General features: G+C 38.2%; 1 protein-coding gene across 4 annotated transcripts in view; it reads right to left on the bottom strand.

The window, feature by feature from the left end:
* LOC145978892 (tectonin beta-propeller repeat-containing protein 2) overlaps positions 1-26,498 on the bottom strand; it is a 116,252-nt gene that overhangs the window by 37,018 nt on the left and 52,736 nt on the right. For all 4 annotated transcript variants that reach the window (XM_083111829.1, XM_083111832.1, XM_083111831.1 and 1 more), the window contains exons 9-11: positions 23,410-24,938; positions 22,240-22,438; positions 1,468-1,625 (exon numbers count right to left, since the gene is read on the bottom strand). In XM_083111829.1, coding sequence (XP_082967955.1) covers positions 1,468-1,625; positions 22,240-22,438; positions 23,410-24,938 — 1,886 coding nt within the window. The remainder of the gene's footprint in view (positions 1-1,467; positions 1,626-22,239; positions 22,439-23,409; positions 24,939-26,498) is intronic.

The raw sequence follows: 26,498 nt of genomic DNA, 5'->3' as shown, positions 1-26,498 counted from the left end.
AAAGCTTGAATGAGCAAGTCCAAATTCAAAGCAATGATGATCACTTTTTTCGATATGCGAAGGATTATCTACGCTGATTGGGTGCCTGAAGGTCAGACTGTCAATCGGTTGTATCATATATAAGAATATTTTGGGGATCCTTCGTGAACGGGTGTGAAGAAGGAGACCAGACATGTGGAAGAATGGCTCATGGATTCTTCATCAGGAAGAAGTTTTTGGTGAAACACAACATTCCAGTGTTGGAATATCCACCATACTCACCGGACCTAGCTCCGTGTGACTTCCTTCTCTTCCTAAAAGTCAAGTCTGCACCAAAAGGAACCTATTCGAGTCTGTGGATGCAGTGAAAGCTAAAGCGATGAAACTCTTGAACAGCATATCAGAAAATCACCTGCAACACTGCTTCTAACAGTGGAAGATCCACGTGGAGCGGAGTAGGGATTGGGGAGGGGACTACATTGAAGGGTACAACATTTCGATTGTTAGATTATTTCAATAAAAGAGTTACAGCATGAATTTGGAAACTTTATTGCCACAAATCGGACAGCAAAAAATGAATAAAAATTATATTAATATCCGTATTTTTAAAATCCTGATAAAATTGATGAACAACAATTTAGAAAATGTACATTTCTGTGTAGCTAAAATGTTTTGCACGCTTGTCCGTCATTGTGATTAGTAACAGCAAAGATGAGACTAAACATGTTGACCATGCATCATGTGATGAAAAGGCATTGCTTGTTAGGCCTTGACCTAAACTCCATGGAGTAATATAGTTTTATATATATTTGCACAGGATGGCTACTCTAAGACTGGGGAAAAATTCCATGTTTTCAAGATGAATTTTGAAAAATTTCAAAACATAAAAATAATTGTATATAATAAACACTTACACTACACTTTTGTGAATAGTTTCAAGTACATCTTACAAATATAATTCATGGACATAAAAAAACTGAACAAGTAAATGTAACACGAAGTTCAAAAAATCTTTACTTGTAATGTGCAAATGCTAGTGCCAATTGCTATGTCTAGATACTGTAAAGTCACAGCACTTCAAGTGACCTAACAAGAATTGGATTGGGTTGTGTTTTATTTTTCCACTAAATAACTCATGGGTCTGTTTAGCAATATTTAGTCAAAAGAAACATACTTAACTGCGAAAAATGTCCATTAGAATCTTTATGAATGTCTAGATTGCGTGAGATTTAGATTAGCAAGTGTTCCAATTTTTCATGGTTGTGATGGAACGTCATGCAGAATTCACATGTAATTCCCCATGTCCCAAAATTCATGCATAATTCCCAGAATTCAGGGAATTCGTCTTCAGTAGACATCCTGTTAAAACATCTAAGAGTTTGAAGGAATATCAGGTTTCCTTGAAATCAAGCAGGATGTTTTCGCTCAGAATTTTGAATAATTTATAAGTTCTCCCAAGCTGAAGAAATTTAGATGTGGAGTACTCACATGAAAATCCAGAGAATTTGGTCTTGAACAGAACAAGTCTCCTGCAGAATTCAATAGCCACAATTGTCCCCTATCTTGAAAAATCCCCTCAGCCGTTACAATATCCCACTTCATTGATGGAGATGTATACTTTGGTCTGATTTCATGCCACTTATGACCTGAAAAAATGTCACAAATAATGTAAATGTTTATCACCATTCTTAAGTTTTAATTTTATAACTGTTACCAGGTACTACTAAAACATTGTCAGTATCAGAAGATTTCGGTACAAAAAATGGGCACATTTCGGGATCAAAATCAAAAGCAGCATATAAAAAGGTGAAAATTTGGTGAACTCTAAATTTGATTTAAAACTACACTTTTACACAAAATAAGCATTTCCCTTCTAATAGTACATTTATATAGTTATCAGAGTATTAAGTTTATTCCTGTGTAAAGGAGTGAATTTTTGCTCCTGAAATACTTACATCAGAATTAATATTTTTTCCATGAATTGCATACCTCTCGGGATAATTCAGATTTCAGAAAGTGACACATTGGTAAATAAAATCCAAATCTTGCGTTTTATAGTTTATTTCGCTAAGACAAATAAGGACAGTAGAGATGACATGCTTGTGTAGAATAGTTGCTAAAACAAGAAGGGATAGAGTATGTAATGAAAAAATCAGAGAAAAATTAAATCAGAAGCCAATAGAAGAGATGCTAAGATGCTAACAGAATTAAAATGGTTTGGACATGTGGTAAGAATGGACGAAGATAGAAAAGCAAAACCACTAATGGAAGCTAGAACAGAGAGAAGGAGAACAAGAGGTAGACCTCAGAAGACATTCGAAAAAGGAATAGAAGAAATAGGACAAAGAAAGGAAAGGAATAAGAGATTGATTGATTGATTTGGTGTTTTAAGTCCACTTTATGCACAGTAAGGCTAATCGGGACTGGACCTACAGTTTAAAGTAGGATCCGAACCACTATGTACCTCCACAGGGAATAGAACCCGGGACACCATGCTTACAAGGCAACGACACTACCACTGCACCATCAGGGAGGCCTAGGAATAAGAGAGATGAAGAGGATGGCAAAGGAATGGGAGAGATGGAAGGAGTGGATAGAGGCAACCCAATGCTATGAGGCAAAAGGGGAAAGAGGAAGAAGAAGAAGAATAGTTTATTTCGAATTTTGCAGTAGTTCATCTCGCATCATTTCGTGACAAAACAATGGAAAAGGCACCTCACATTTTTTAAAAACATGAAAAATGAAACATTACAGTGTGTTATATCACATTTCATGTTTCTGTCAAAAACAAAATATGCATGCTTCTACGAGGGTCACTATTTATATTTTGAGCCTAACAATGAAAAAACAGGAATTTGGCATTGAAAACTGCTTTATAGTTTTTCGAAGTATTCTCCTTTATGGTCAATACACTTTTGCATTCGTTCCAACCATTTGTCAAAGCAGTTTTTCCAATCTTCTTGAGACACCTCCATAATATGGTTTTTGAACGCATCAACGGCATCTTCCGCCGACGAAAATCGTTGTCCACGCAATTTATTCTTGACATTCGGGAACAAGAAGAAGTCATTGGGTGCCAAATCAGGACTGTACAGCGTTGACCCATCAATTTGATCATAAAGTCGGTTGTTAGACGAGATGTGTGACAGCTGGCATTGTCTTGATGAAGAATGATCCGACGGCGTTTGTTTGTTTTCCATATTTGACCGAAGACCTCTGGCAAACAAATTGTTGTGTACCATTCAGAGTTGACCGTTCTACGTTCCTCTAAAGGCACAGTTGCCACATGACCAGTTTTCCCGTAAAAACAGGCGACCATTTGTTTCGATGTGCTTCGAGCACGAACAACTTTTGTTGGATTGGGTTCATCTTGAAACACCCATACAGTCGACTGCTGTTTACGTTCCGGCTCATATGCATATATCCATGATTCGTCACCTGCTACAATCTTATATACGTCTTTTGAAGCACCACGATTGTATTTATTGAGCATTTGTTTGCACCAATTGACGCGAGCGTCTTTTTGAGTTTTTGTCATATTGTGTGGGATCCAACGAGAACATACCTTTCTCACAGCTAAATGATCATGTAATATTTTATATATGCTGGTGGAACTAATGCATATGGTTGCCTCAATCTCACAGTATGTCACCTGACGATCTTGCAGTATTAGGTTTTGCACAGCATCAATGTTTTCTTGAACAACAACTGATTTTGGACGACCTTCGCGAATCTCGTCGGTGAGCGAATGGCGGCCACGATTAAATTCGTTATACCGGCGTTTCACAAGAGCAAAGGATGGGGCTTCATCGCCAAATGTGGAAGTAAGTTGATCGATGCACTCTTGTCTTGATAATCCACATTGAAAATCATAAAAAATCATCGCACGAAAATGTTCACGAGTTAATTCCATTTTATTGTTGTCGCGCAATCTCCAAGGCAACATAAACAACACAAATGAAGCTGTTGACAAAACATTTGAAGTACGTTATGGTCAATAATGCCAGACGATTCCGTGCAAACGTCAAATCGCACCTAACTTCAATCAGTGTTGCCAAGGCTCAAAATATAAATAGTGACCCTCGTAGCTATAAATGAGAGAACATAAAGAACTACAGTACACTGCAAATTTGCCAGAGTTTGATTCTAACATTTTTGTGGATTCTGGCTTGCAATTACCAGAATACGTATGAAAAATGCCCTTTTGTGCAGGATTAATCAAACCACAAGCTATTCTGAACTTAGGCATAGTACTGGCTAATATCAAACACCACAGATACTTTCGAATTAGCCCAGTAAATGAAGGACCGAAAATGGTGTCGAGCTGAAATAATTTATAAAAAGCTAATTTTTTCAGGGTTTGCTCTTTGTTACTTCCCAAATGAAATCCCCAAAAGTCCCCTAAAATCCCATGTGTGCATCACCTCAAAAATGGCAGACAAATATGGCAGGCGGGCTCGCAACACATGTTGTCCTTTTTTCTTTAATAACTTTTGATAATTTAAAGCTGTCATTCCTGTTTTCACTATTTTACACAAGAAATGTTGGAGAATCAGATTATGTATTAAAATATCTGGAAAATATGTATTTAACGATACTAACAACAAAAATGTTACTTTATTAATTCCATACAATTTCATTTCTCCACCTTTAAATATAAATATCTATAAAACTGAGAGAATTATGAAAAATATTCGAAATGGAATCCGTAGAGATTTTATCTGACTGCAAAACGATGTTCTTGAAAATAAAATTTCGCTTACGATAAAGTGATAAGGGACCATTTAACGAGACACGAGTGAAGCTGTTTGTATTGCACTTTTTAAGAGGCCCACCTATTTTTTATATCACGTAGGAGGAAGTTCTTAAAGGTTATTCTCTTCAATAATATTGCTTGGTAGGCTTAATATGAGGGTGAATCAAATATGAACGAGCCTTGTGCAGAAAAACAAAATTTATTGAAGGAAACAGAGACATTGCCATATCCTATTTTTCTACATAGTCTCCGCTCTTAGTGATACATTTTTCCCAACGTTGTGGTAGGTTCTTGATGCCGTTCTCGTAGAATGAAGCTGGGCGGGTAGCCAACCAGTTGCAAACAAAGGTTTCCACCTGATCGTTGGTCGCAAATCGCTCGCCCCCAAGTGCTTCTTTGAGGGGTACGAACAGGTGAAAATCACATGGTGAAAGGTCTGGGCTGTACGGTGGATGCGGAAGTGGTTCCCAGTGCATTTCCACCAGTTTCTGCCACGTAACACCTGCTGTATGGGGTCGGGCATTCTCGTGGAGGAAGAAGACCTGGCGGATGGGACAGCCTCGTCATTTGCATCGATACTGCACCTTAACTTGATCCAGGAGGCCACAGTAGTAGGGTGCGTTGATGGTCCGACGTTCGTGTAAGAAATCCACCAGTAGGATCCCCCTTGTGACGTTTTTCCTGCGCGATTTGTACTAAACAAGTATGACGTCATATATCGCGTAGGAAAGACTTCACATGTCCTCCTGCGTAGTACGCTTTGCGTCTCGTTTACCTTGTTGGTTGTGCCAGTCGCCGCTAGGTGTCTCCACCTATCTTTGCCCAGAGCTGCATTTACGAATGCGTAGGCTAAATCAGTTCCGATCCGACCGACTATCACGAAACAGCCAGTTCTCGCAGGGGAACGAGCGAGCAAAAAGGAGGATGACGTGCGATTAGCGTGGAACGGCGTCTCGCTGGACGAGACTTGTATTATTTGGATCTTAATTGCACGCACTCGTTTTGAGTATTTCTCAATACTTCGCACAATCGCTCGAAAGTGGATTCTTTTACAATTTTCGCATTTCAAGTTAAGTAGTGGAAAGATTACGTTTCTTGTGAGGAATCAAATATGCGTGTTCCGAGTCCCGTTTGACGAGTGCACAGACTGTTCGCCGTAGTATCCAGGATTCACGTTACCACTACTTCTATGAAGCGTTTCCCACGGAGCCATGATTGCGAGGAAAGCTGAGTTTCGTCATGATAATGTGAGGGAAAAGACGACCGGATGAGGAGGAAGCCAAATGCTATTTGATGCTCCAGTTGCAGAGTTCGATTGGCCAGATGGGACAGTTTCGAGTGAACTATTGAGGTATGTACTGTGTCAAAACCTTCTTTTTGCGGCATATCGAATAAAGTGAAGTGCGTCGGTTTCATATACTTTGAATCTCTAGTTTGAATAATTGGAAAAGAAGAAGATATAAGCGTCGATTTATTAGAACTATGCAAATGGAATTAATCACGTAATTGTTTGGGCATGCGCGTCGTCGCAACTATTCGTCGAATACAAAAAAGTAAAGGAGAATTTCTAATTTCCTTAATAATAAAATTGAGCAAGGCGTACACTAGGGTGATTTATTATTGCATCTCAGGGGGTGACAGAATACAATGAGAGATAATGTTTGTCTGGCACAAAATATTAAAATAAAATAACAAGAGAGAGCATCAAAGTAAAATAATGGGACAAATTGTTACAAGAAGAAATAAGAGCTTTTTACTATAACGTTGTTGAGAATTTAACTTGTTAAAGGTATTTGATATTACATGATTCTACGGTTTGATTGGATTTGTTCTTATTCGTTGTCGTAATTATAACGACCTAATGTATGAAACTACGGAGTAAACGGAGGGAGAAATAATTGTTGAATCTATTTTGGATGTAATCTTGGGTGATTTAAAAGGCGGGCTTCTCATTGATAATTGTTTTGATGTATATGTTTTCAAGTTGGGACGTTAATCATTCTCCGCTGCGAGATTAACGCAATAAATTTTGACTTAAGGTCGCAAATGAACTTTACTCTCTCTTTTCACCTTTTTTTTGTTTTGGAACCTTGCTTATTAACGAGAAGGAAAGATTACTAGTGTTAAATGAAAAGATGAATTGATTGGTCAGTATTGTGCGTATATCTTTTGTGACGTTCCGTGTACACACCCGTACACGAATATACACATATTTATATTAAGGGTTAGTACAGTGTGAAATTTTCCACGATATTCTGTGATCATATTTATTATATACTTTTGTCTTGCTGACTGTTTTGGGAGGGTCCCGTACATTTAAACACGCCCCCCCTTTTTTCCATTGGTTCTCAATTGAGACTGAGGCGGCAGTGATAAACGCTTGCCATTAACCTCAACACTTTAGTGACTTTTGTAACTGGTTAGTTGTTATTCGTTTCTACGAACGTACGATAATTGATCCCGGACCTTTTGCACGTTTCCTTGAATAACTTTCACTGTCTTTTCTTACGTACGCAACAACCACGTTACAAAGTTCCTGGTACCAGAGCAGGTTATTTTTTTTAACTTATACAGTCGAAATATTGCAAAAAATTTTTTCCCTCCCTCACATTACTATTCTTGGTAGTATTGGTGCTACGATAACTCTGGTTCATACCCGTTTTCCTTACACAACAATTTTTTTTTGCTAATTTTTACCCCCCTTTTTTTGCGTTACTTCCGTGTAAATTTTTTTGGGAGTGCGTTGTTACTTAGGAATTTTTGGGTTTACTGATTCTAATTACTCACTGAATATCTTGATGTTGCACTTTTGCAATTGTCTTGTAACTTGGATATTACTGGCTTTTCTTTGGTTCGGGCTATTCCCTTGTGGACATTTTGGATATCCTTGCCAAGTGATAAATATAATGTCGCTTCCTCTTCAAGGCCATTTGCATGGGATTGGGTCAGTTTCTTTTCCCTTCCCGCCCGTTAACATACAACCTTCACCATTTTTGCAGACCCCAAACCTTCACACACCTAGGGAACTTTTGTTGCCTCCCGATTATTCCAATATCACAAACTACATAAGATATTCGACAGCCGTAGATCTTTTACAGGTATTACCACCGACGGATGGTTCGGACCCCGACCAGTTGTTCCATTTCTTGTTCAATCTCCATAAAATTTTTAAATTAAACCTTATTGATTTAGAATCCTTATTATTGATGGCATTTGCATCCACACGGGGACCTCTCCGGGAAACTTGGCATGATTCTCTTACTGAGAAATTCCCATGGCCAACATTTAGACGCATTATGTGGTATCGCTTCGTCCCTTATCCCAAAATGCAAATGTTGCTAGATAAATACCTCCTTCGTCCTCAGCGAACCGGGGAAATGCTTTCCACTTACTTGAATGACATTTATGATGTTTATCACGTATTACCTGTGGACTGGTCTGAATCTAGTCTATTGGAATTCGTGTTATTGAATTTACACGATACCACCCGCATGCATTTAATGGGTTTTGATCGACCGACTTCCATTACTAGTTTTATTTGTTTGTCTAGGGAGTTATGGCCCATGGAATTACGTCGACAGGACCAACAAGAGCAAAACTGTATTTTACACCCTATTGATTCTCATCTCCCACAGCCTCTACCAACTTTACCTGTATTTCCTTCTCCTTCCCCTTCATTGGATGGTTCAAAGAAAACTGATGATCTACCCTTTAATGTCCTCTCACGGCATGATACTAACTTATCGAATATTGAGCCCTCTCCTGTTGATAAGGAACGTTCTTCACCATCAGAGACTACGCCTATAACTCATATAGAACACCCTTTAACGATTATTGAAAAAGTCATGCCTATTATACATGCCACCTTGAATTCTACACCGAGTCGTCTTCTTGTCGATTCCGGAAGCTCTGTGTCCTTAATTGCGAGGGGATTTTTAGCCACCTTACGTCCTGTACCATCTATTTTTCAAGACATTAGTCGTACGTTGCAAACTGTTAATAATCAATCTATATGCCTCGACTCACATGTGATTTTGACATTGAAGTTACAGGGATTGTCTTGGAAATGGACCTTTTGGATTTCGGACACTTTACCTTTTCCAGTTATTCTTGGCTCAGATTTTTTTTCACATTCAAAGGGTACTATTTCCTTTGACCAGTTAGTTGTTTCATTTCCCTATTCAAATGATCCCATTCCTTTCGCCTCTTCGGTACCTCAGAGAAAGAAACATCAGGTACGACTTATTGAGGAAGTTAGTCACTTTCCAACTAATAACTTGTCTCCCAGCATTACCAGTTTATTACAGGAATATGAGGATGTTGTCACAGAACGTGTGGGTACTTGTACGCTGGAACCTGTTTCTATTCCCCTAATTACTAATGTTCCTTTTCGCTCAAAACCATTTCAGTTAAACCCCACCCAAACAAACATTTTACGTCAGCAAATTCAGGAGTTGTTAGATCAGAAAATCATAGAGGAGTGCGCCTCCCCTTACGCATCCCCTTGTTTCCTCGTAGATAAGAAGGACGGCGGTCATCGTCTTGTTTGTAGTTATAAGCATCTTAACCGGCTTATTGCTTATGACGCCTTTCCACAAAGCCGTATAGATTTGATTTTTCAACATTTACAAGCTGCTAAAGTATTCTCTTGCTTGGATCTTTGCAAAAGTTTTCACCAAATAAGACTAGATGAACCTAGTAAAGACTTAACGGCATTTGTCACCTCTTTTGGCCAATACCGCTATACTAGGGTTCCGTTTGGTATTAATCTTGGTACCCAATTATTGACTCGTGCCTTGGACAAAATATTGGGACCTTTTAAATATAAATTCCTGGTCAACTACGCTGATGATGTCTTGATCTTCAGTCCCGATGAAAAGACTCATTTGATTCATCTTAAATTGGTGTTGCAGGCATTTCGTGAGGCCGGTCTAACTGTAAATCCCGTTAAATCCAAATGGATGCAAACTGAGGTTAAATATTTGGGATATATTTTACGCGAGGGACAACTTGTTTTAGATCCAGATCGAATCTCAGCAATTCAAGATATGCCCTCTCCTAGGAACGTCAAAGCTGTTCAGCGCGTTTTAGGATTATTGGGATACTACTCGCGCTTTATTCCATCGTACTCTGATATTACCTCCTTCTTAACAGACAAAAAGAAAAAGGGTCGTCCCTTTACGTGGTCCGAGAGCGATCAACAACAATTTGATCATCTTAAACAGGTTTTTCTTAAGCATACCGTTTTGGCATTGCCCGATTTTTCAAGGGAATTTGTTTTGCAATGCGATGCTTCGGGATTGGCTCTGGGAGCTACCCTGAACCAACGTATGCCAGATGGATCATTACGTCCTATTGCTTTTGCTTCTCGCAAGCGTACTGACATAGAACGTCGACAATCCATATACGAGGCCGAATGTTGTGCCATTGTTTATGGATTTAAAAAGTTTGAAACATATCTAACCGAGAAGCACTTCACTCTCCAGACGGACAATCAGGCACTTTCCTGGCTTTTACGCCATCCAGAGCAATACGGCAAGTTTGGTCGTTGGTTGCTTTATTTGTCACGTTTTTCTTATTCTGTAGAACATATTGCTTCTCGACTAAATCCCGTTGCTGATTGCTTATCTAGAATGTATTCACCGGATGAATTTCAGATTTCTCCTCAATCCATTACTTCTCTTGCCTGTGCTGCACCAAAATTCCAAATTATTCCCTTTAGCAAATCGGACATTCTAGATCTTCAACACAAAGATTCTATTCTACTTCCAATTATTCAGAAATTGCAAACGGGTCAATCCTATAAATATTATGCTCTTTATAATGACTTACTCGTCTGGCAACCTCCACGTTCTAAGTTCTCATTAGTTGTCGTTCCTCAATCTCTTCAACATCTTATTTGTCGTTACTACCACGATACCCCCGTCGGAGGTTCACACTTGGGTGTTCAAAAGTGTACCAAGAAAATAATGAGTATATTTTGGTGGCCATCATGTATTCAAGACATTAAGACATATGTTAAGTCTTGCGACATTTGCCAAAAGGCCAAATTAGTTATACGTAAACCTCCTGGTTTTTTATCATCGGAGATCATCAAACATCCTTGGCGACGACTGTATATTGACCTTGTTGGCCCTTTGGTACGTTCGTCCAAAGGAAATTCCTACATCTTGGTAGTGGTTGATGCATTTTCCAAGTGGGTTTCTCTTTATCCTCTTCGGGGACCCACATCTAATCAGATAGTGGAAAAACTTCGGTCTTTGTTTCTGGTGTTTGGGGCGCCGTGTGAATTGGTATCTGATAATGCTTCATATTTTCGATCTCGCTATTTCAATTCCTTCTTGTTTGAGTCTCGAGTCAAACATATATATACTAGCTCCTACTATCCCAATCCTTCACTGGCAGAACGCTTTATCCGTAATCTCAAGGCCTCTCTGATCGCCTATCATTCTGACGACCATACTAAATGGGATGTCCATTTAAATGCAATTTCATTTGCATTCAATACGGCGGTACAGGATAGTATACAAACTACTCCAGCACAGATTTTGTTTGGACGGGACATTGACGGACCTATGAATTTTTTTTGGGAATTCAAATCCGATTCTGAATTAGCTGGTCCTCCTTCCGCTGATCGTGCAAAATGTTGGGCGCAAGCCTTCCATCACTTACAAAAAGCATGGCTAACGCGGCGTAATAGATACGACCCTAAAAGGCAACCTTCCTCCTTTAAAGTTGGGGATTTAGTTCTTTACAAAACCTTCCCACAAAGTAATGCCTTTCAGAAAGTCACTGCAAAGCTCCAACAACGTTGGGCAGGTCCTGCTAAAGTTTTTAAGGTTTTGGGTCCCGTAACTGTTCTATTAGTCGATCCGGAAACTGAGGTTTTCCTCCGGAAGGTCCATATATCACATATCAAACCGTATTATCTGCGAGAGGAGTCTTCATTGGAGGTGGACTTATCGGATTCCCAGATAGCTTCACTTTTGTACCCCAACCGAGAGCAGAATTCTCACCGTTCTTCCCGCCCATTTCAACCTTTCTACTGTAACTTTTGCCGCCGAACTGGACACTCTTCTTCACATTGCCGACGTCGTCCCCCCCACCACCCGTTACTCTTCTCATGACCCAGTTCCTCGCATCTAAGAAATGCATGGAATACCACAACTTTGGATTTTGTATTTTGCTTGGGTATTTGACTTAGAATCTTAACAACATTGAAGATATATATATTTTATGCAATTTTGGTATATATTGGATTTCTATGTTAATTTTTTTTTGTATGTTGTAAATTAGATTATGTGTAATATTTTGTCTTTTTGACTATTGTTTCTTGTCAGATCTCAATCATGATTTCATTGGTAAATAATTTCTTAGTGCATATTACTTAATGCAATTTTTGGTGTATATGTAGGATGACTGTTTTAATAACAAATTGTAATTGGTGCTCCTATTTCTCATTGTATTCCCCTCTGTTTACGTTTCCTCTCCTCTTTTCTATCCTTTTTTTTCTTCTCTTCCATTATTCTCTTCTAATTCGCCTTTTTTCTGTTTATTTTTCATGTTTATTGAGGAAACATAAATATCGAGTGTGCCATCTTGGAATCATCATTTGACGCATTAAAATGGAAAACAACCACCATATTACTCTCTAGGAGTACTAATTTGATTGTAAAACGTCTCCACCCTTTTTTGAGAAATTCTCCACATATAGTGTTTATTTGGACCTTTCGTTTTCTACTTACAGATGTTGTTTAACAGGTATCTTTATATTCAGTGTATTGTGAACCCTGCAAGTGTAATTTGATGTAATGTCCTTTTAATGGCACATATGCTTATATATCAGGTAAAGAGTATTCTTATTTGTAATGTTAACTTTTCATCCAGTATGGTCATTTCATTATTACGATTGCAATCAACTTTTCATGCTCACTTTTTCACAATCATTTTTTATAAACTATTTATTCATCTTATTATCTATTGTGTCTAAATTGGTTACCAACATTGTGTATATTTTTGTTATTATTCAATCTAGTCTCAATCTAATCAATTTGTGTGGGATATATATAATATATATATATTTTTAGGTACTTGTTTGCATATATTCTCACATGGTATGTGTGTTCTCTATTTATATGGTGCTCTAATGGTTTTTTAAAACACATACATTTGGGTATTACTTCTTTGATAAAGGGAAATTTCCTTCTATAGGGATTTGGTGCTCTCGAAATGCCATATTTATGTCTGGTTAGTGCATGTGCCTCTCTTGCTAAATAATTAAGGTTGTTGTTAATATATATATTGTTCTTTTATATTTGTTAGCCGGGGGAGTTTGTGACGTTTTTCCTGTGCGATTTGTACTAAACAAGTATGACGTCATATATCGCGTAGGAAAGACTTCACATGTCCTCCTGCGTAGTACGCTTTGCGTCTCGTTTACCTTGTTGGTTGTGCCAGTCGCCGCTAGGTGTCTCCACCTATCTTTGCCCAGAGCTGCATTTACGAATGCGTAGGCTAAATCAGTTCCGATCCGACCGACTATCACGAAACAGCCAGTTCTCGCAGGGGAACGAGCGAGCAAAAAGGAGGATGACGTGCGATTAGCGTGGAACGGCGTCTCGCTGGACGAGACTTGTATTATTTGGATCTTAATTGCACGCACTCGTTTTGAGTATTTCTCAATACTTCGCACAATCGCTCGAAAGTGGATTCTTTTACAATTTTCGCATTTCAAGTTAAGTAGTGGAAAGATTACGTTTCTTGTGAGGAATCAAATATGCGTGTTCCGAGTCCCGTTTGACGAGTGCACAGACTGTTCGCCGTAGTATCCAGGATTCACGTTACCACTACTTCTATGAAGCGTTTCCCACGGAGCCATGATTGCGAGGAAAGCTGAGTTTCGTCATGATAATGTGAGGGAAAAGACGACCGGATGAGGAGGAAGCCAAATGCTATTTGATGCTCCAGTTGCAGAGTTCGATTGGCCAGATGGGACAGTTTCGAGTGAACTATTGAGGTATGTACTGTGTCAAAACCTTCTTTTTGCGGCATATCGAATAAAGTGAAGTGCGTCGGTTTCATATACTTTGAATCTCTAGTTTGAATAATTGGAAAAGAAGAAGATATAAGCGTCGATTTATTAGAACTATGCAAATGGAATTAATCACGTAATTGTTTGGGCATGCGCGTCGTCGCAACTATTCGTCGAATACAAAAAAGTAAAGGAGAATTTCTAATTTCCTTAATAATAAAATTGAGCAAGGCGTACACTAGGGTGATTTATTATTGCATCTCAGGGGGTGACAGAATACAATGAGAGATAATGTTTGTCTGGCACAAAATATTAAAATAAAATAACAAGAGAGAGCATCAAAGTAAAATAATGGGACAAATTGTTACAAGAAGAAATAAGAGCTTTTTACTATAACGTTGTTGAGAATTTAACTTGTTAAAGGTATTTGATATTACATGATTCTACGGTTTGATTGGATTTGTTCTTATTCGTTGTCGTAATTATAACGACCTAATGTATGAAACTACGGAGTAAACGGAGGGAGAAATAATTGTTGAATCTATTTTGGATGTAATCTTGGGTGATTTAAAAGGCGGGCTTCTCATTGATAATTGTTTTGATGTATATGTTTTCAAGTTGGGACGTTAATCATTCTCCGCTGCGAGATTAACGCAATAAATTTTGACTTAAGGTCGCAAATGAACTTTACTCTCTCTTTTCACCTTTTTTTTGTTTTGGAACCTTGCTTATTAACGAGAAGGAAAGATTACTAGTGTTAAATGAAAAGATGAATTGATTGGTCAGTATTGTGCGTATATCTTTTGTGACGTTCCGTGTACACACCCGTACACGAATATACACATATTTATATTAAGGGTTAGTACAGTGTGAAATTTTCCACGATATTCTGTGATCATATTTATTATATACTTTTGTCTTGCTGACTGTTTTGGGAGGGTCCCGTACATTTAAACACGCCCCCCCTTTTTTCCATTGGTTCTCAATTGAGACTGAGGCGGCAGTGATAAACGCTTGCCATTAACCTCAACACTTTAGTGACTTTTGTAACTGGTTAGTTGTTATTCGTTTCTACGAACGTACGATAATTGATCCCGGACCTTTTGCACGTTTCCTTGAATAACTTTCACTGTCTTTTCTTACGTACGCAACAACCACGTTACACCCTCCAGTCCCAAAACACCGTGGCCAACACCTTCCCCGCAGACAACCGAACTTTGGCATTCACGGGGTTTCCTTCCCCTTTCTTCCTCCACTCCATGCTGGCACGCTTGGATGCTGGGGTATAATGATGCACCCATGTCTCGTCACAGGTAACGATGCGATGCAAAAACGCTTCCCCTTCCACGTCAAAACAAGTGTGAAGCTGGCGAGCAATGCATACTCGGTCATCTTTTTGAGCAACATTCAGCAGCTTTGGAACCCACCGAGCTGTGATTTTGCGGAAGCCCAAGTGCTTTGTGATGATTGATTGGACACTTCCATAGCTCACACCAAGTTCTGCCGCAATTTGCTTCACAGTGACTCGGCGATCCTGTTCGACAAGCTCACGAACACGAGCCATGTTGTCATTCGTCACACTGGTGCGAGGACGATGGGGGTGCACTTCATTTGCAACACGTTCACGGCCTTGCTGGAATTCCTTACACCACACCTTCACTCTTGCCCACGAGAGGGTACCATTCCCAAACTGGGCCTGCAGTCTCCTGTAAATTTCGGCAGGTTTGACGTTTTCCTGGGTGAGGACCTTGATGATTATGCATTACGCAACAGACACTGGCACACACTGCTCACTCATCGTGAGAGCTACTAAACGAAGCATGCGATACGCTGGCTGTTTGGGTTCCTGACGCATGGCAGCCCCACCTACCGGCCGCACATACCCAATCACACCCTGCTACCCATTCCGACGCTTAGCCAATCAAGGCTCGTTCATATTTGATTCACCCTCGTATGTGTAGTTTGTTGGTATCATATCATTCACATCATTCATACTACTGCAAGATAACCCGCTTTCATTAACATGCATTAGCTCTTAAAGAGAAAGTAACGAAAATTTTTCGTTGTAATCACATTCGGAAACAAACACTAGGATTCTTGGTGCATGTAAAAATTAACTCATAAACTCTGTCGAAAGGTGTGTCTAAAAATAGAAGCGTACTACCAATGCACAACTCGCTCACCACGTGATCTGCACTTATTAGCAGTTGTTTACTTCCGTACCAGAAATTCTAGTCATTGTTGTCTGGCATGTTTTCGGTTCGTGATTTTTTCTCCGCCGCGATTTGTCGTTGTGGAACGTTCAAACTGATTTCACATACAACACTGTAATTTGCTTACTATAATATTTTTTTTTCTCGCATACATGTGTGTGTTTGTATGTATGTGTCCGCGCACCTACGTGTCTACTTATGTGTCCGCCCTTGTGTGTTTCTTTGTGTTGTGATCTATGAATGTTACAATGGAAGTAGAACTGGATATATGCGTTATTTGCAAGACACCATTGAGTGCTGGCAAAACTGTTAATGTAACTACGCGAGGGTTAACAGCTCTGGTAAGTGCAAGTGTTTCTCGGGGTGGTGGGTTAGATACACATTTTAAAGATGTGAGCAGTGTTTGTGTACATATTGACTGTCGTAAGAATTACACTCGAGTGTCTACCATTAAAAAGGATATTAAGAAAAAACCTCAGGTAGATGAAACTGCCACCCCCAGTACATCCAAGGGTTTCACGACGCATTATGGCACCACCTTTTGATTTTAAAAGGGATTGCTTATTTTGTTCCAAAGAGGCGTCATTTAAAATCGAAACTAAAAAGCATAAGAAATATCGAAGGTCAATTCATGAAGTAACTACGCTTAGCATTAAGAGGACTATAATTGATCAAGCAGAAAAACGTAATGATGAATGGGGTACGTTAGTGCTTGTTAGAGTGAACAGTGTAGTGGACTTGGTGGTGGCTGAAGCGAAGTACCACAGAGAATGTTTCGCTTCTTTTTTTAACTCTATAACATCACCGTAAAAGTGGGAAGACCAATTGATGATAGAAAGTGACAGGCTTTTGACAAACTTTGTTATTTTGTTGACGAAGATGATGAATGACAATTTTCAAAGAGCCAGTTGTATGATCAAATGATATCTTATCTAGATGGCACTGAAGGATACACATCGAATCAATTAAAAAATCTTCTGAAAGAAAAGTACAGAGACAGATTGGTAATAACAGAGGGATGCTTGGGGTATGGAAGAGATCCTGTACTTACTTTTAAAAGTGCAACAAAAAAAGCTGCTACATGAATTTTGGTACAAAAAGAGAGAACAAAACGAGCAAAATGAGAGAGGACGTATTGTTACAATGGCTGCAAAAATAATTAGAGAAGATATTCGATCGAAAATCTATAATAATACTTCATATCCTGCAACAGAGCAAATGTTTCATAATGAGGATGATCTCATTCCAGAGTGTGAAAATTTTTGTTGAGGCCGTGACATGAAGCAAAAAAAGGTGATCCGAATGTGTTGTTTCGGAAACGTCTCATGATCTGCCATTCAATTATTTCAATGTGTCGACAATGCACTTTTATATCACCAATTCAACTAGCAGTTGGAGTTTACTGTTTGCGACATTATGGATATCGACAATTGATAGACATTCTTCACAGTCTTGGAATGTCGACCAGCTACAGCGAAGTAAGAAGATACGAATATTCTAGAATATGCTCGAATATTTAGACAAAACCTCAATCTCAGAAAATTTGATCCACTTCGTGTTTGACAATGCAGATATCAACACGAGAACATTAGATGGTCATGGTACTTTCCACAGTATGGGTGGGATAAGAATATCTACACCATCGGAGAAAATCTTAAAAGATATGCGTGTAGAACGTCTTGTACCTCCTTCAGCAGATATGGTATCTGCTCTTGCAAGAAGGGATATAAAATTTTACAAGAGACCCACAAAGAGTGGACTCTTAAATATTGAAATAAAGAGCCTGGTGCCAGCAGAGGCTATGACAATACCTAATTTCCAGCATGCTGTCTTTACAGATAATGTTTGGTTGATAATGCATCTCACGAAAAATTTACCTAAACCATCTTGGAATGGTCTCATGCACATTATCACTCAATTTGACCACCCGGAGTTTCAAATGAGCAGCGTAACTACAGTCCCTTTCTTTAATATGGAAGCATCAAACCTCAGTACAATTTATACTTTTCTTCTCTTTGCTTGCGAAGAAAGTAAGAAAACGGGACAGGGTTCCTGTGGCCAGCCTCTTTATTGGAAGGCTGTAGGAACTGTCGCATCAGCTGGCCCAGACAGTAATTTAGCTAAAGTAGTAGTCAAACTGGGAGGATTTCACCTATTAATGTCATATTTAGGTACCATTGGACACATTATGTCAGGTAGTGGCCTTGAAGAACTTTGGCCTTTGTTGTATGCGCAAAATACTGTTGTTCACATGTTAAATGGAACTGCATATGCAAGAGCACTGACAGCACATTTTTTGACATACATAGCAGTCTACCAGCAGCTATGGAAATATTGTAATTTAGGTAGCGAAGATAAGGAAAGTCGAATACGTTCTAGTTGTGAAGATTTGATATCAGGCATTAATACTTTAAATGACCTCAAGGATCATCCAGATGAAAAAACTAATAGCAGATCTAGCCGAGATAAAGGCACAAATTAAGGATAAAGGCCGAACAGCAAAATTGTGGCTGCAGTACTTAGAACAAGTAAGACTGATACTGCTTTATATTCGAGCAGAGCAGAGACTGGGACCCGTTTATACTCTTAAGTGAATGCTTCCATACTTTCACGCAGCTGGACATCTGAACTAGGTGAAATCTGTACAATTTTATCTGCAACAGGTGGAGGAATTGGGAAATAAAATGAAACCAGAAGAACTTGGGAAACTTTTTCACCACGGATATTTTACTGTTCAAAGGAAATACTGTTTTTGGAGTGGAACTGCAGCAGATATGGTAATTGAGCAAAGTTTAATGAGGGCAATGAAAGTTTCAGGAGACTTGAATCATGGCCGAGGTATTACGGATTCCACATTGACTCGCTGGGTTTTGTCATTTCCTATAACCATGGATCTGAGTGAAGCCTTAGTAAACTTCTGTGGAAAACGGTTGTCATCATCGGAACAGCATGTAGAGCTTAGACCTTCCCACCAAGCTAGAGATGATGAAGACATCAGAAAGCTTTCTGATTGGTTCAGTCTTCACCACCCCTTTGAACACACCAAGCAAAAGGAGCACCTCATCAATATTACAACCAGGTTAGTAGCTGACGTCGAAGTGAATTGTGATAGGGCGGAAGAGATTGGGTCAAAATCATTGTCTCAAATGACGGGTAAAACATTTGGAAGTATAGTTTTGAGGAGGAAGTATAGTTTTGAGGAGAAAAGAGAAAGTCGTGCCAATATCTGCAACACACAATACAATTAACATTCGGAATGAAGCTATTAGCATCAACCGACTTCAGCTATTCAGTCGGATTGCTGATGTGCTGCAGTCACATCAAGAACTGCCGGAATATTTTAAATATGAACTAGCACCTTACCCTCCATCGTTATTTGATGACATTTCAATGAGAAAAAACAGAAAATCTGTAGTTATGGATATTGTAGAGGCTTCGAACCCTGTGTACAACCACCATCAGAATTAACTTGTATTGTAGATGGTGGCTTCCTACTTCACACTGTCATTTGGTCTGATGTTGACACACACGCGGGAATATTGTAAAAATTACTCGCTGTATCGCCTTAAAAATATTTTACCACAAGAAATAAAGAAAACACTCGTGGAGTCGTTAGTTCTGTCTCAAAGAGACTACTGTGACTTGACATATATTGACCTCAACGGTGAACTAGCAAGACGTCTACAACGAATACAAAATGCATGTGTGTGTTATATTTATAATATCAAACATTTTGACCACCTGACCCCGGCTTTCAAGGACCTAGGGTGGTTCGACCTTTCCACTCGCTGCCGCTTCCACGCTCTTACAGCGCTCTACAAAATAGCAAACTCACGAGAGCCGTCCTACCTACTTTCTGGATTTCAACCCCTAAGTTCAGCACACACCTTTGCCACCCGTTCGAGAGACAACTCTCTGCTGGCCATCCCTCCCACAAGACAACATTTTATGGAAATTCCTTAACGGTCACTGCTACCAGAGCATGGAATGACCTCCCCAACGACATAAGAAACTCGTCTTCTCTCGGCCAATTCAAATCAAAAGTAACAAATCATCTTCTGGAGTGAACTTACCAGTACTGAAAACAGGGAAATAAAATTAAACCTTCGTGTAAACTTGTAGGACCAACACCCACCGACTTTTTCTGTAATTTGATTATGTTTGTTGCGTGTGTGTTTATGTCTTACGTGTATTTTTTTTACTTAGTGTGTATGTATTTTTGTTTTTATTTTTTATGTTTTTTGCATCTTTCTCTTTTATTTTTTCTTGTGTTTTTTTTGGTATCTTAATATTCTTAGTTTTTATATATTTCATTGCTTGGTATCTTAATGTTTTTAGTTTTTATATATTTCACATACAGTTAGCTATAAAAATCAATTTATAATATGTAAAGTAGAGATGGTTAAGTGGAAGAAAAGGCTTTTGCCTTAACTTCACCATCCAAAACAAGGAATAAATAAATAAAATAAATAAAAATTACACATGTACAGAATCATTTTTCACCCTGTGAAGCAGTAGTTTTTGATGGGTATGCAACAGGCAATAATAAAAAAGATGTTGAACGGCAGAGGAGAACGATGTCAAAGATGTCTGCTATGATTGCATTCCAGGAAAATATGAAGGTAACCACTGATCAAGCACACTTTTTACGTAACTCCGAAAATAAGGCTTGCTTCATTGACATGCTTAAGATTCACTTTCACTCTTTGGGTATCACCGTGTACCAAGCTGAAGGAGATAGAGATGCTCTGATTGCTGCCACTGCGATTAGTATTGGTGACAAAAATGTTGCTGTTGTATGAAGTGACTCTGACTTGCTGTCGATTTTAATTGCTCGTGGACATCCAAACACTACAATGTATTTTATGAGGCCACAAAGTAACAAAAGTAAAGGCAAATGCTTCCACATTTGCAATATTCAGAGACGCCCAGAGTCACTTAAAGACAGTTTTCTGTTCTTCCATGCCGTCACAGGATGTGACACGACATCTGCTTTATTCAACAAAGGAAAGCAGACTGCATTCAAGATTCTTCAGAAAGACCCAGAACTCTCTAAAGTAGTTACAGCGTTCAACAACTCTGATCTAGATCCTCAAACAGCAATTGAAGTAGGAGAAAGATTTATATGGTGGAAAGAACAATGTTTCTTTAGATGAACTCAGATATAATTTGTACAACAAAACAGTGGCTAGGAAACTATCTTCATCATTCAATTTAGCAATGTTACCTCCAACAAGTGCAGCTGCTTCCCAACACAGTCTCCATGTTTATCTTCAAGTACAGCAATGGTTAGGGAATGATGTTTCAGTTAGAACAAACTTACCAGCTGTTCCTGACAAACTGATATCGTGCCAGTGCAAGATCACAACACAGAAAGGCTGTGATGGTAGATGTGAATGCAGAAAGGTCGAACTGGTGTGTTCGAAATTTTGTTACTACTGTCAAGGGAATTCTTGTTCCAACATGTAAGTTGCTGATGATTCTGAAGATGAAGCTATTTTGTAACAAAGGAAAGCTGGAGGTGGATCATTCTCAAGATTATTACATGTAAGTTTTAATATTTCAGTATGAATAACATTAAGTTACTTTTATGTACTATGCATGTATGGTGCTTTATCGTAAGCAAAATTTTATTTTCAAGAACATCGTTTTGCAGTCAGATAAAATCTCTACGGATTCCATTTTGAATATTTTTCATAATTCTCTCAGTTTTATAGATATTTATATTTAAAGGCGGAGAAATGAAATTGTATGGAAATAATAAAGTAACATTTTTGTTGTTAGTATCGTTAAATACATATTTTTCCTGATATTTTAATACATAATCTGATTCTCCAACATTTCTTGTGTAAAATAGTGAAAACAGGAATGACTTAGCTTTACATTATCAAAAGTTATTAAAGACAAAAGAACAACATGTGTTGCGAGCCCGGTCACAATCTTTGTCTGCCATTTTGGAGGTGATGCGCACATGGGATTTTAGGGGACTCTTGGGATTTCATTTGGGAAGTAACAAAGAGCAAACCCTGAAAAAATTAGCTTTTTATAAATTATTTCAGCTCTTAACCCCATATTTACTGGGCTAAATGCATTACCACTGACATCAACCAATACGGGCATAATACTGTATGACCCAAGTTGCTGTCCTAAAAATTATATAATGTCTGATGAAATATTTAGTATGTAACATATAAAAGTAGCACCACAAATTGCAAAATTATTTTGTATTACACTACAGTGGTTGTAATTCAATTACTCACCTGTGAATTTAGATTTATTCATATGTACAAAAGTTGACATCTGTGCAGATACCCAGATAGTATTTTCACCTGCAGCCACCACTACATTTTTCTGTTGCAATATACTGGTAAGATAATTTGGACGAAGGTTTTCCGAGATCTTAGAGCGGATTTGCTGTAGAGGCGTTGTTTGTTGGAATATATATTCACTTATTAAGACCTGAAAGTTTATTAGATATTAAACTACTTCTTGAAATATTGGTTTAAGAATTATTGATTGCAATAAGAATACCTACAAATAATACAAAACCTTGAATCTATTTGTTTGAAATACACATATTTAAACATGTAAAGTAATAACTTTTTAGCTGTCCATAGAAATACGGTAGGTCATATCAGAACAAGTTGCCTACAAAAATTTCTTTATATTAGGGAACTATTCAACAAGGAGTTGGTCAACGTTCTTCCCCACTTGACACTGGTATCCGCCACCATTCAACTCACCACATGGGTAAGATTTTTCCAACTTGCTTTCAGTTTTGAAAATTAGCCTGTTCCAAAGTTAAAGACTAGATGAAATCATTATATCATTACCAAACCAAAATATGTCTCATCCAAAATTTGAAATAAGAGATCTATCAAACAAGGTGTCGTTTGATCCCCTTTACCATTTAAAATTTTTGAGGTACCCTTCCTAATGGAGCACCACATATGCTCAAAATACAGTGTCTCGACTCATCCCACACATGTTAGTAACTCAACATCATTAGGTTCTGCAATTTATCATCAATTCAAAAACTGCTAGTCTGTTACGAAGTTATAGACTCCTCACCCTGTAGATGCACAGAAACATGTCAATAAAAATGTCAATTTTAGCAATAAATTATCATGCTATTATTGACTGATATAATAAGCAGCTATATGTATATTTATGTTTATCATGAAGTTAACATGAGTTCAATATAAATTTTCTTCGATATAAAATATGCATCTGTATTCCAACTTGTAACTCATTATTACCTATTTCAATGCAATGCCAGAGCTATTTGGATACTCCGAAGTTGAAAAAGAAATCTCAAGTCCAGAAATGGCAAGAATTATTAGCTAATCAAAACCTTACTTGAAAATATATGCAATGAAGTTGCAAACGAAACCACAAAAAGTTAATTTTCTAAGATTTCAATTACCAACCTGCCACCAATGAGGTTCCTCGCTTAAGAAGTCAGTTGAAAAATACATAGTGTTATAGTTATCAACAATCCAACATGTATTCTGGCAGCCAAGTGCAAGCGAGGGTAGAAGGCAACTAGGAACACATACTTCCTTCCAAGAAGCACCTGCTGGTAAAGCAGCACAAACACCTAATCGATACATTAACTTTCCTTGCACAGTCACAGCACAAACCACTTCTCTTAAACAAGCAATCTTCGACACCCCTACATGGCACTTTACGTGTATTGGTCTTTGGTTAGATTTATCACAAGATGGCACTCTTTTCACATATATGGAACCGTCCATTTTGGTATACCACGCAGTACTTTCGCTCACAGCAATACTGCGAATGTCTTTTGCAACTTCGAGCCACTCCTTCCCAAATGGACCTCTATGAGAAGGTTTTTGTAGTTCGCAGGCTGTATTTTTATGCAACTTCCACACGACAGATCCACTTGGTGACATAGAAATTTGTTTCGCACAGTAATCAACCTTTTTCCACTTGAGGCCTAGTCCAGTCAAACCACTATAAAATACACTATCTTTGGAGTCAATACAACAAATATAATGATTGCACACGGCTATGTCCACTACTTGGCCTTGAGTATTGTATTGCATCCATCTTTCAGCCTTTTCCACAGCTTCACATATTTCACCTTGTTGACTCGTTTCTGGCTGTCCAATTTTGACATCAATTTGCATAGAATGTTCAAGAGATGCACAGTTGCTGGACGGGGCACTACTTCCTGAAGGAGGACCGTAGCTCATTACGCTTGCAAGAGAGTTTTGCTCTGAGAACTCATTACCGTAACTGAACTCCAAAAACTCACATTTATCTGGAATATCACTGGTCTCGCTAAAATGCTCATAATTTTCCTGTTTCTTTTCTTCACCAGGAACACTACAAGCAAGATTTTCGTTCAGTTTTGTTTCTAAATTTTTATTATCACTATCACTTTTCTGCTGATATGCATCAGTGTCACATTTCCCCTTGACACCATTAATATCGCATAAGTTGACTTTCTCAATGTTCAACACTTCCTCCAATATCTTCTCTTTACTAGCCACGTCTTGCTGTATGGAGCTGGGGCTTCGAAGATCAGGCTTAATGTCCGGTGGGAGAACAGACGTTATTTTAAAGTCTAAAGGCAAACATTTTAGAATCTCAATTTGTGACGTTGGTGTTTTAAGTTCATGCTCACTGTTTTCATTTATGCACTCTCCTTCGGTTTCATTATATGTGCTTGTCACAGCAGCTGAATCACTTTTATACATACATTCGCTACACTTTTCACTCAAAACCGTTACTTCGCTACCACTTTCCACATCCCTCACTAACGTCTCTTCTGATAAAGATCTTGCAGTAGCAACAAGAAAAGGGCTCAACTTGTCTGAAGTGTCACTCCAACAACTTGAATCCAGTATTTCACTATTTGTAACATCTTCCCCTTCAGATGTGTAGGATATTGCACTGGTTGTGCTCACTGTGTCTGATCCTGACTCAATCCCTACAAATAAAATGTTTCTCTTACAATAATATCAATAGTAAACAAGTTACATATGTAACAGAAATGGGGCAATGTGAACATTTTGCCAATACAGATAAATTATTACCAAAATAATATTTACCAATAACCAATATTCTACTGATCTGATATAACCTCCACATTTAAAGTATGTAACCAGTTGATTACAATGGGTTTTGTTTTGCAAAAAAAAAAAAAAAAAAAAAAAACCTACAGGGTGTCCACATGAAATCTCCAATTTCAAATTACAAATGTGAGGAAACTATTCGACATAGAACCTTGCAATTTGTGGCATCATGTAAAGCAACTCAATATATATATATTTTTTTCAGGTCCTGAGTAATTGGCAACCATGATGACAGCACAAGAGAGAGCGCAGCGTCTGTGGAAACGAAATCGTCAATTTCAGTTCAAAGATATTTCAGACATGCTTTTCAATGGGAGCCACCAGACCTAAAACTGACAAGTTCCTAGCCAGTCCATCACCCCTGACATGTTAGTGCACACATAGGTTGAGATCGAGTATTGGCTAGACATGTTCAGGGTTATGAAAGAAGCCCACATAGAAGTGCGAGTTGCTTTACATGATGCTGTCAACCACAAGGATCTATGTCAAATGGTTTTCTCACATTTGTAATTTCACGTGGACACCCTGTACATATTAGACATTTACTTTACAGAATTAGAGCATATGCAGGGTTCCCACGCAAACTCCAACTCCATTTTCCCTGAGATTTCCCTGAGTTTTCCAGAATCCTCATCTTTTTTCCAGAGTATTGAATGCACAGTAAATTACTACTATAATTTTACAATGGCCTCATCCATTTCCCCTCATAGCCATACCATCCTCACCTTCTTTATTACTGTTGTTTTCTGATGCAAATAACAAAACCAGTTCAATAATAAAATAAAATTACACTTCTTTGCATGTAATTAAGAACAAAGATAACCAGTTTTCTAGAACTTTAAAAAACTCTGAAACAATTTCTAACATATCTGATATAGAACATTGAAATATTTTCACACTTTTCATAGATGTTTATAAATGGATACAATATCGATTAATCTGTAATGTGTACAATAATAGTTAAGACAAACAAATTATTGGAATTTTTAAAACACATAAAAATGAAGTGACAATTCTTAGTACCAATTTAAAAAGGAATAATAAGTTACTGAGACTGAAACATAAAACAAGAAATGTACTTAATGTTGGATACTGCAAATTAAGAAACATTACTTCTCAGAAACTTCAAGCTTTCTTAATGGTTCTGCAATAGCCTTTGCTTCTTCTTGCATCTTTTGTTGTTTGGCTTGTAAAGCACAGATCTCACTTGCTTTACGTTTCATTTCTTTCCTTTTGTTTTCTTTGTGATCACATTTCTTTCTCATCTTGTGCAATGCTTCTTCGTATCTAATATGTGCACCTGTAACACTCTGGATCATATCTTTGCTTACTTCTACATTTGACATTCCTCCTACCACTTTCACTGCATCATAAACTTGCCGAATAGCCACAACAGACTCTTCTTTCAAGTTTTC

The sequence above is a fragment of the Lepisma saccharinum genome, chromosome 25 (assembly GCF_977018435.1).
Source record: "Lepisma saccharinum chromosome 25, izLepSacc3.1, whole genome shotgun sequence".
Lineage (NCBI taxonomy): Eukaryota > Metazoa > Arthropoda > Insecta > Zygentoma > Lepismatidae > Lepisma > Lepisma saccharinum.
This window is presented reverse-complemented; position numbering and strand designations above follow the sequence as displayed.